The sequence below is a fragment of the Gadus morhua genome, chromosome 4, assembly GCF_902167405.1.
Source record: "Gadus morhua chromosome 4, gadMor3.0, whole genome shotgun sequence".
Taxonomy (NCBI): domain Eukaryota; kingdom Metazoa; phylum Chordata; class Actinopteri; order Gadiformes; family Gadidae; genus Gadus; species Gadus morhua.
The window spans coordinates 27229973-27242046 of record NC_044051.1 but is presented as its reverse complement, the minus strand read 5'-3'; the positions used below and the strand labels follow the sequence as shown (position 1 = coordinate 27242046).

Sequence of the window (12074 nt, the reverse complement as noted above, 5' to 3'; positions counted from 1 at the left end):
TTGTGACATTATTTAACCATCCATCTACAGCTAATACGATCAGACTGATACATCATTGATCACATAAAAGCCCACAACAAGCCCAACATCACCACGGCAGGTGCGCTCTCTCACGCACATTCACACAATCACTCCAACTTCTCCAACTCCAAGGCAAGGCTGTTACACTAAGACCACAAACAACCACAACTACCCAGCCTACACATCCACAATAATGCACAACAATCAGTTCTATACATTGCGTCTATCTTCTGTTTGGTGCACATGGCTAATTTGCATTTGCACCGCTTGTCAAAAAAATAGAACGTATTTGTGAATAAATGCTTTGAATTCGCTAAAATGGTCCCTGCCAGTGTTTTTCTATTCTGATGTTTGTGGATGAATCTTTCAGCTACAGCTTTGTTACATTTCCTTGCGATGGTTTGCTAGTTTAACTATACAGCAATAAATCAAATGATGTAAGATGATGTGATTTTAAAAACACCTGTAATCAGCGTGAGTCACGCTGATTACAGGTGTTTTTAAAATGCGTATACGGCTCTCACATGACAGCCACGCAACGGACACATCATCTTACATCATTTGATTTATTGCTGTATAGTTAAACTAGCAAACCATCGCAAGGAAATGTAACAAAGCTGTAGCTGAAAGATTCATCCACAAACATCAGAATAGAAAAACACTGGCAGGGACCATTTTAGCGCATAATGACTACTGCTGCCTATGCGTGTGGCAGTAATGCGATTCTGCTGAATTATTTGGAGGACTTATAGCCTACTTGTAGTGAAGTATTTTTAACAATGCGGAATCTACAGCTGGTCACTTTCACTGGCTAAGCAAAATGAATCCCGAACAGTTGAACCTCTGAATTGATCCTGAAAGCCTATATGTCCTAGAATAATTCATTTGTATTCCGTTTTAGGCCATCTCACTAAAGGTCACTTCAATTTAGCCTATTCAAGCTCACCAAGTCCAGTATTCAGAATTCAAAGCATTTATTCACAAATACGTTCTATTTTTTTGACAAGCGGAGCCGACAGTCCGGTGCAAACTATGCAAATTAGCCATGTGCACCAAACAGAAGATAGACGCAATGTATAGAACTGATTGTTGTGCATTATTGTGGATATGTAGGCTGGTTAGTTGTGGTTGTTTGTGGTCTTAGTGTAACAGCCTTGCCTTGGAGTTGGAGAAGTTGGAGTGATTGTGTGAATGTGCGTGAGAGAGCGCACCTGCCGTGGTGATGTTGGGCTTGTTGTGGGCTTTTATGTGATCAATGATGTATCTGTCTGATCGTATTAGCTGTATATGGATGGTTAAATAATGTCACAAGATCGGTCCTACTGCAGGCTCTCATTTGCAAATGCACAGATTGTGTACCCGTCTCCGATATGCTATATACCTGGCATTTATTCAGTTCATGTTCTTCTGAGTGCGCAAGAACGGTGCCAATTATTGTCGTGTTTGCATTGTAATGCACAACTTTGCCCCTCCCTGTTATAAAATAAGGTGCATCCCATCAACTTTAGCCAATGCAGGCTCCTATTGCTTTACCAGTGTGCTTAATGTGTGTGTGTGTGTGTGTGTGTGTGTGTGTGTGTGTGTGTGTGTGTGTGTGTGTGTGTGTGTGTGTGTGTGTGTGTGTGTGTGTGTGTTGTCATGTAGGCTATAGATATAGATCGATTGTCTTGGCTTGCTTGCATCCATGAAATATTGTAATGTTATGGCCGAGCTGGCTACTGCATATCGCGAACAATCTGGGGATGAGGGACTGCCATCTCAATATAGGCTATAGCCTAACATATACAAATATATCACTGTACTAGACACAAATATATTTTCCACTAGCTAGTGGTGGTCATTACATTGTAGTGAAACTAGTAAAGACAACACAGCCTTATGTTACGGCGAAACATGGAGGCACTGCAGCTCTAGTTTCGACAATGCGTTACTTTAGTCTGGTCTTTCTCTTCATTGATTGGTTAGACAACCTTCAAACTTAGTGGTCAAGCAAAGAAGGGGAGGGGCTCGTTCTGCATACCTAATAGCCGGAGAGAATAACTAATAGCCGGAGTGAATGACTAATAGCCGCGGCTATTAGTCATTCAAAACCGTACGGAATCCGTACGGAAACCTTACGGATTCCGTACGGATTCCGTACGGAATTCTTGCCAAACCGTACGGATTCCGTTCGGTTTTGCACTTTTACCGCGCCAATCTAGGTCCGGATTGTGGCCTTCTTGGCTTTCCATAGTTGTTGAACGGGGAGGGGGGGGGGGGGGGGGGGAGACACGTTTGTTGGGGGGGGGGGGGGGGGACACGTTAGTTGAGGGGGGGGGGGGGGGGGGGGGGGGGGTGGGCGGAGACGTTTGCAGGGGGGGGGAACACGTTTGTCGAGGGGGGGGGGGGGGGGGGGGGGACACGTTTGCAAGGGGGGGGAACACGTTTGTCGAGGGGGGGGGGGGGGGGGACACGTTTGTTGAGGGGGGGGACACGCTCGAAAACGAGAGTTGGTTTTTATTGATCGCTCGACAACGAGAGTTGGTTTTTATTGAACGAGACTTCAACACGGAACACCTGCACGAAACGATGGTCACGTCACTCTCGGTGACGGTGTCGACAACAATGAACACACGAACAATGAACATGTTAATAGAACAACAAACAACCACATAACATCCCGAACCCATTAAACCCACTTAATCCTAACAACAAAACAAGTTAACAAAAGCCCCTTTTGTCAACTGACAACCCCATTTCCAAGAATCCCCCGCGGCTCCGGAACACGGCGTCCACAGCCGTGGTCGCCACAATATATATATTTTTTCATTTTACATTCCCCTCTGCCTTGGAGCAAAGCCTGACCCCGAAAGCGTTTTCTTCTCCATTCGAAATGAATGGGGGAATAGCACCAACAGGGGGCCATACGTTCTCCTAGCATTTGGTGAAATTGTTACGTAGCCTATATTAATCTTTATTATCTGAATGGTAAATGCAATATTTTAGGACAGATACACCATTAAACGCGTTTCTAATGACATTTCTAGCGAGAAATGTAAATTTTCCTTACATAATCTTCAGTCAGTGAATGTGTATGATCTTTATTAATCTTTATTATCTGAATGGGAAATGCAATATTTTAGGACCGATACACCGTTAAACGTGTTTCTAATAACATTTCTAGCGAGAAATATACTTTTTACTTGCATAATCTCAGTCAGTGATTGTGTCTGATCTTTAGTTTTATAGTTATTAGGAAGATTTTATCGGCTCGCTCGCATGTTTCAACGACGTCAGGTTGTTAGGGACGCTGCTTTCGCTAAACTAGCAGCTGACGTGTTTCCTGCGTTTGTGTTATTAAACCGTTACTTTATGTAACTTTTAATGATATCATCTTGTTAGAAACACGTATATCTGAGAGCCAACCCAGTCGCCAAAAGCATACGTTGACAGTGTACGTTTCGTGAACACTGGATTACGTCGCATTTCAACATAAAATAGCGTGTTATACACTCACACACGCACTCACACGCACGCACAGACACACACAGACACACACACACACACACACACACACACACACACACACACACACACACACACACGCACGCAAACGGTGCATTTCGCTGCTAAAACTTCTTCCCGGTGGCGTAAGAGGGAGAACAAGGTGTCCTTCAACATCTACGCTTCCAGGCGATTGCAACGGTGCCACACATGAGCATATTCGGCCTTAATCAATAATGAGAAGCTATTGATTTGCTTCAATAGCTGATTGAAGCAAAATATCTTCTAATATCCATTAGAAGATATTTTCATACTTCTAATGGATTGATTCATATTTTAAGGTTCTCGGAGTGAGACTTTAAGCGGCTGCAGCAGAAGTGTTGAGACGAAAGATGATATCAAGACATTTATAGAATATTCCCATTCACATTATGATTCTTCGTCATAACATCCGACCAAACATCCTTTACATTCACAGAGCGAAGATTATGAAAGTCCAGGCCCCCCCTTCCTGCACTCAGGGTCCGACCGGGCCAATTTTCGGTGCAGGGGTCCCAGTTAGGCCCTAGAATATGGTATTCAAATTTCAGGGCGGTAGGACCTTCCTATCTCAAAAACTGTTTTTCCACCACATTCTGAACCATTAGGTCTTGCCGGCAACACTTCTGAGGGGCTTTGTCCAAATGACAGTCCATTTGGGAAAACCTTTTTTCTCTATGGGCTAGAACTAAAAAATCTTGGATATGTCGTTCTCGGGGCCCCGGGAAATGTGTGTAAACATTTTAGCAGCCCTAGCTATCTCGAAAAGGCCAGAAAAGGAGCGTGACCTCCAACAGTACAGTCAATGTGCATAAGACAGAGGTTAGTTTCTAGGACCCATTTTTTGCGGGATGGAGGTGTACATTTGTGGCTTAATGTGTGTAGACACAGCTGGCCTGTGGCCACGTCTTTGAAGTCTGGGGTCAAAAGGAGCCGGCAAGAACTTCAGGCCAAAATCTTGCAAGCGAGCCGCTGGGTGAGGTGCAACGAGATGGAGCACTTGCTGAGTCATTTCCTGTAGGGCTGGAGCCACAGGTTGAAGCGTATGCGTCCTTTGAGACCCCCTTTGATATATAAGAGACCCCAGCTTACTTAAATGTTGTCGACTCAGTCACCTATTGCATCACTTCCTTTAGGGCTTCGGCCTCCTAATTGATCATTGTAGTATAATTGAATATCCTCTTTCATATATATGATACCTCCACCACTGGGACGTGGCAACAATTCTCCCAATCCATATGGGGAGGGGGGGGGGGGGGGTGATGCTTGTGGACAGTAGGGTTGTACACTAGACATAAATAGGAAGCAAACTCAGGAGAAGGAATGACCTCTCACAAATATTTATTAATAAATTGTTTCAAATAACCCTGCCTCGTTAAATCAATGAGCTTGATTTTTTTTTCTTTCAAAATTAGGTTATAGAAGAAGTCTAAACTGCAGAAAATAAAAACATCCAAGCTGCCTTTTAAGGATACCTCGGAATATCTGTCTATTGTTTAACCATCGGACCCCAGTTTACGACAAAAACAACACAATATACGGCAGCTCCTTTGCCGCGTGGTTTTTAGCATAGACATCTTATATGATAGACGGAGCATCAAATGCTACGGCGCTGACGAGACGCGGGGCCGCCATCTTGGAGTGGTCATCCGCTCCACTCAGTGTAATCCGTTTGGCTGGAGCAATGAACTGTCAGCGCATTTAATTAATCATACCTCACTGAATACCCAGACCCGGCGCCAGAGCAAATCTATACAGGGGGCACGTCGATTTTGTGGGAGGGCCCGCATCAATACTATGACAGAGTACTTATTTTCTGACCTCTTGCTTCTCGCATCTGTCTCTCCCTCCACAAAGTCTCACATGAGATGTGTTCTTTTGATGCGGCATGCCTGAGCAGTCCTTTATCAGTCTCTAAAGCGTGTTTCCAGTCACAAAAACCTTTAACGGTGAAAGCTGCATCACATGACGTACTAAATTTTCTGCATGGGAAACAAAAGGCTGCATCCGCTTTCACTGAATACTCTAGCCATGGTTTGTTGTGATACCACGCACTGGAAAAATTGCGCTTCTTCCCAGAAAACAATCTGGCTGGAAACGTATCCAGTTTCAGCTGGTTGGGTTTACTCGTGCCAAGATCGTCCGGGGCTGATGCTCTTAGAGCGTGTGTAGCTGGCCCTATTGCAGCAGCAGTACCGGCTGTTGAGCCGGATCCCCGTGATGGAGGCGAGTTGGAGGCCGCGGAGGCGGAGGTTGAGGCGGAGGCTGCTCGTAGTAGCAGGTGTGGTGACAGCGGCGATGGGACAGGTAAAGAAGAGCTGGATGCTGGTGGAGGCGAGGAGCAGGCGGAAGGTGTTGGCAGGTCGGAGTCAGAGGTAAAAGGCAAGGTCTCGGAGGAGAGGGCTAGTGGCGGCTGCGTTGTTTCAGCTAGCGATGTGAACTCAAATCCAGCTCCAGCAAGAGGCTCAGCCCGGTCAGGGTTTAAGCTAACTTTAGGCTTACTAACTGTAACTGCAGGTTTTTTTTCCGGATAAGTTCCATTAGTTTTTAACCAGCGTCTGATATCCATTTTCAAAAGCTACTGATTTGAATTTGCCGCTTAACGCTGTCGTTCCGTGTGACGCATTCTGAATAGTGATAGGTTTACACACATGTCAATCACAGTCTCTATTTTCTACACATTTTTTATTTAGTTTAACAATTATTTTTTGAGATTTGAAATAGTATCTGACATCATATATATCTTAGCTTAAAAAATAAAATAAAGTAAAATACATTTTATTTTTAATTATTTTTATTAAGACATCAAATGGGCGGGGGGGGGGCAAAGACACCAAATGGGCGGGCCCGGCCCGGTCTGGGCCGCCCTTGGCGCCGGGTCTGTGAATACCACTGATTTTCATGCGGTTTTTTGACATACGTGTAGCTATGATAAAGGCCACATGGTTTGGCGTGTTTTATTATTCAATACCAATTATACCAATAGTACGGTAATGTTAAATCTTGCTTGTGAAAAGTAATCCCCCGATTCCTATTGTGGATGGTCCGCCGATTTGAGCAGGAATACACTGAACAACAGCCCGGCATCCTGTTTCTGCTGCTGTTGTTGCTCCCGGTTGACCACTCCAAGATGGCGGCCGTATTTCTCGCGTCCCAGCAGCCAATGCTCCGTCTATCTATAAGATGTCTATGGTTTTTAGAGCCCTGTAAGGATTAGAGGGGGCGGTCGATAGCAACCACCATAGCAACCATGACGGTCAAGTGACTGGATGCAGCCCCATTGAAAAAAATAGAATACCACCCAACACACTAAGGAGATTAATGATATTTAAATTATTATGACCATGAAGTCTTTATTTGCATGGGTTTACATTTCGTTCTGTGTAGCATGGAAAAATTGGAGAAACACTCCCATTCAGAATGCATTGGTTTACATTTCGTTCTTTGGAGCACGGTTCTTTTTATTAATTTTTTTATTTTCAGTTTTTGAGGAGGTGCTTCAAATATGCTAATTTTTCTGCAATAATCCAAAATCCAATGAAAAAACCCGTAGGCTTTTTGTCAAGGGAACCCAGGGCGACGCTAACTTCCGGGTTGGCCAACATGCGTCATCCCTCCACCGCTGTACTGTAAAAACAAATGTTCAAGTTTAATGATAATGCATGAATTTATTCTTTATTCTGCCATAGTATTTATTTAGGGGGGGGGTTGGATCCAGATCTGTTCCGGAGCATTTCAGCACCTCGGGCAACAGCGCAGGGTTGCCAGGTCCTGCAAAAAACGTGCTGCCCACATACCGTTCAAAATCCACCTAAAATGTCCTAGAAGCATCCCAAATAAATATGATATTATTGGCCATTTTGGCCAATGTTTTGAAAGTAATAATATTTGAGGGAATATTTTTTTGGTGTTGTTATAGCAGCGAAATGCACTGTGTGCTTGTGTGTGTGTTTGTGTCTGTGTGTCTGTGTGTGTCTGTGTGTGCGTGTGCGTGCGTGTGTGTGAGTGTATAACACGCTATTTTATGTTGAAATGCAACGTAATCCATTGTTCACGAAACGTACACGGTCAACGTATGCTTTTGGCGACTGGGTTGGCTCTCAGATATACGTGTTTCTAACAAGAGGATATCATTAAAAGTTACATAAAGTAACGGTTTAATAACACAAACGCAGGAAACACGTCAGCTGCTAGTTTAGCGAAAGCAGCGTCCCTAACAACCTGACGTCGTTGAAACATGCGAGCGAGCCGATAAAATCTTCCTAATAACTATAAAACTAAAGATCAGACATAATCACTGACTGGAGATTATGCAAGTAAAAAGTATATTTCTCGCTAGAAATGTTATTAGAAACACGTTTAACGGTGAATCGGTCCTAAAATATTGCATTTCCCATTCAGATAATAAAGATTAATAAAGAACATACACATTCACTGACTGAAGATTATGTAAGGAAAATTTACATTTCTCGCTAGAAATGTCATTAGAAACGCGTTTGATGGTGTATCTGTCCTAAAATATTGCAATTCCCATTCAGATAATAAAGATTAATATAGGCTACGTAACAATTTCACCAAATGCTAGGAGAACGTATGGCCCCCTGTTGGTGCTATTCCCCCATTCATTTTGAATGGAGAAGAAAACGTTTTCGGGGTCAGGCTTTGCTCCAAGGCAGAGGGGAATGTAAAATGAAAAAATATATATATTGTGGCGACCACGTTGTGGACGCCGTGTTCCGGAGCCGCGGGGGATTCTGGGAATTGGGGTTGTCAGTTGACAAAAGGGGCTTTTGTTAACTTGTTTTGTTGTTAGGATTAAGTGGGTTTAATGGGTTCGGGATGTTATGTGGTTGTGTGTTGTTCTATTAACATGTTCATTGTTCGTGTGTTCATTGTTGTTGACACCGTCACCGAGAGTGACGTGACCATCGTTTCGTGCAGGTGTTCCGTGTTGAAGTATCGTTCAATAAAAACCAACTCTCGTTGTCGTGCGTTCAATAAAAACCAACCCTCGTTGTCGAGCGTGTCCTCAACAAACGTGTCCCCCCCCCCCCTCGACAAACGTGTTCCCCCCCCTGCAAATGTGTCCCGTCCCCCCCCACCTCAACAAACGTGTCCCCCCCCCCTCGACAAACGTGTTCCCCCCCCTGCAAATGTGTCCCGTCCCCCCCCACCTCAACAAACGTGTCTCCGCCCCCCCCCCCCCTCAACAAAATGTCTCCCCCCCCCCCCCCCCCCTCCCCGGTCAACAACAGTCTACCCCCCCCCCCCCCTCAACAATCGTGTCCACAATTTGCCGCGAAACCCGTGAAACCCAAACCCCTAAACCCGCCTCCACAGCGGCACGCGTGGATACTGTAGGTATAACACGCTATTTTACGTTGAAATACTACGTATCCAGTGTTCATGGAAACGTACACCGTCAACGTTTTTTCTTGGCGACTGGGTTGGGCATCTACGGATACGAATACTTTTGCTACACATTTACAACCTAGATGTGGTGCAAAACAACCTGCAAAAAAACCCACAGCTGAGACTTGCAGGAGCAGATTCGAGCAGTTGTAAAATGGATTTGTGCTCGCTCATTAAAATGCTGAATTAACATAGCGTTCTTTATCATTTTATTTTTGAGGAAATTTTTCACAGATGTGCAACTTCTGATGCATTAGTTCAAATTTGGGTTCACGCATTCACACCTTTTGGGCATGTTCTCAGATTATGAAACACGGGTGTGCGAATGTGTTTTGCACCAACTGCGCTGCAATAATTGTAGCAAAAGGATTTGTGCACCCGTAACACAGATTTGCGTACTCGTAAACCCTATTTTGTGTTTACAATGGTATAAAAAATATTTACGACTACAAATGTACTGTTACACATTTGTGACTTTAGAGTACACATGCAAAATAAATATACGACCACAAATTTACTGTGACTTTAGTGTACGCATTCAAATTCTGCAGTTACAGGTGCTAAAGACTTTTGCTACAATAATACCTTCATAGCTTATTAGCTAACCTAGAACTGTTAACTCACCAGGATAAATCGTCAATTCACTCGGAAAGCACCCGTCCGGAGCTTTCTCCCAAACCAACCGCTAGTTGTTTTCTTTATCTCAACAGTGTCTCGAATGTTGTTTTTCACATTAGGTATCTTATCAATATCGTTATCTTTATCAGCTAATTACTAGTAGTTGCATGTGTGTCCCGCAGTTCTCTGTTCTGCGTCATCGGCTGTCTCCCGCTCATGCGCCTGTGATGCGTTTAGGGGGCATCGTAAACTACAGTATCTAGTGATTATTTTCTGAAAATGATGCTTTTAGGGAATTCCTGTAACTTTAGAACTACAGAATGTAACCTGGGTTACAATATGAAAACATGGCCACTTACAAGAGAGTCCGTTTCTTACCGGCAAACAAATACCCTGCGAAATAAGGTAATAAAATATGTACCATGTGACCCACAGGTTTTATTGTTTGTTATCCCGTATTATGCTTGACGCATTATGTAACAATGGACTGAACTTTAAGATTGTTTGTACATTACATTCGACATAATATTTTCTACTTTTCAGTGTGCAACAAAGTTAATAATTTTGTTCGACTGCCATAAAAAGCCATCAATGTATCTATTAATTCTCCTCGACACACAAATGGATACAAAAGAGCAGATAAGGCACTGTGCTTTTCAGATCCGAAAGCTGAACACTGAGGGGTCTTATGGGGCCATGACGGCCCTCCTCCGAGAACTTGACGGGCCATCAGTCCCGGTGGCCCTCCTACAGGCTACATACATTGTCGATGAAAAACCACTCGCTCTGATGACAGAGCCACCTCACCAACCCCCTCCAGAGAAGACCCACCCAACGCCCACACCAGACGACCCCTGTACATCCGGCCATCTTCCAGGCGTCCGGGCCAAATGCCTCCAGCTTCTCTTCACGGCCCTGCACTCGCCAGGGACATCGTGCTCTGTGGGGCCAGCCTGCTGAAATACAAAGCCTGCGTGCGGAGCAGGGCAGCCAACCTCAGGACGTAACCCCACCTCCGCAGGGGCCTCCTGGAGTGCTCCCTGCAGCCCCGAGAGCCGGCCAACATGACCTCCCAGGGGATGGCCGGCCCGGACCTGCGGCGCTTGAGGCGGGAGTACGCGGTGCGGGCCGTGAGCGAGCGCCAGCTCCCCTAGCCCCCCGAGGGGACCCCCACGCAGAAGCTGCGGTTCCGGCGCTGTGAGGCCTCGGACTGCTGGGTGAGCCAGCTGCCCCGCGGGACACTCTTCCTGCCTGGCTGGGTGAAACCTGGGGGCCCGGACCACGACGGGGTGACCTTTGTGACCTGCAGTGTGTGCGGGGGGCAGTGGAACTACAGTGGGTGGGTGTGTCTCTGAGCCCAAAGAGACCTACTTTTTGATATTTAGCGCAGTAACAAAAGAAGTATATTGTCATTATACTGTGCTCATTAGAACATTTCTAAAGTGCACTGTTAATCTTAAAGTACTCTCTTTTTCAGTCTTCAGCCGATTAATGATCAAATAATTCTTATTTTCTTGCAAAAAAAATATATTGGGCGTCCCTCCGCCGACTTGGTCACCATCTTTGATCCACTTTTGAGTCCCCCGACCTGCAGAAACTTTATCCTAGGGTCAGAGATAGGTATAGGAGACAAACTCAGGAACACAAAAGACAATGTTCTTACATTCACATTTGCATTTAGCCGACACTTTTATCCAAAGCGACTAAAAATAGGTACATTTGTCAGAAGAAGGAGAAACAACCATATTTATCGTTGTCTGTACAGTAAGGATGTTCATAGAACCAAGCGCCAAGCACCAACAATCGCTAGGTTAACCCATTCCCATATACTCGGATAAGATGTGGATATGGATATGATGTGGCGGTGAGAGCCTCTTGGTCAGTTACTCCGTGTCAGTTACTCCATACAGGAAATAGGTGTTGGCAGTTGCAGCTCAGACTACTGATCCACTCATCAGTCCAGTGGGGGGGCGGTAAGCCCTAATGCTGGTCTAGGACCACCAATCAACAAGAAGATTCCCCCCCTGGTCTTTGACCTAGGTGGTCTTCAATAGGTCAGGCAGCCATGGGGCTCAAGGTATACGATGCACCCTGGTTGGTAAGACAACACATGCTATATTGTTTGAATACAGCATGCACAAGCAAAGTATGAGACACACACATACACACTAACCCATTCATGTGGAGCAGGGAGACATGTGATGGGGAGGATTGGTGGAGCATGTGAGTCGCTCATCTGACCCTAATGCTCCTCGTGCTCCGCAGTCTCCCGAATACAATTCCTTTTAGTCGTAACACGTTTTGTGTTACTTTTATGTTTTATGTTACATTTTGAATGCAGACCCATGCATCAATTGTTGTATCCACTATGTGACTCCAAGGTGGAGCTGACTGGAATTTGGCTTTAGTTTTATATATAATCTTGTTTTGAACGAGGCCAACAATCTGTGCATGTTGTGATATTTAATAACACTATTGTTATTGTTGTATAATTACTCTCA

General features: G+C 44.8%; 1 protein-coding gene across 1 annotated transcript; it reads left to right on the top strand.

The window, feature by feature from the left end:
* Positions 1 to 10194: 10194 nt before the first annotated feature.
* Positions 10195 to 10928, top strand: LOC115541710 (transcription elongation factor A N-terminal and central domain-containing protein). The gene is given in 2 exon segments (XM_075074184.1): positions 10195 to 10298; positions 10370 to 10928. Coding segments are annotated over 2 exon segments (663 nt in total).
* The last annotated feature ends 1146 nt before the right edge of the window (positions 10929 to 12074 follow it).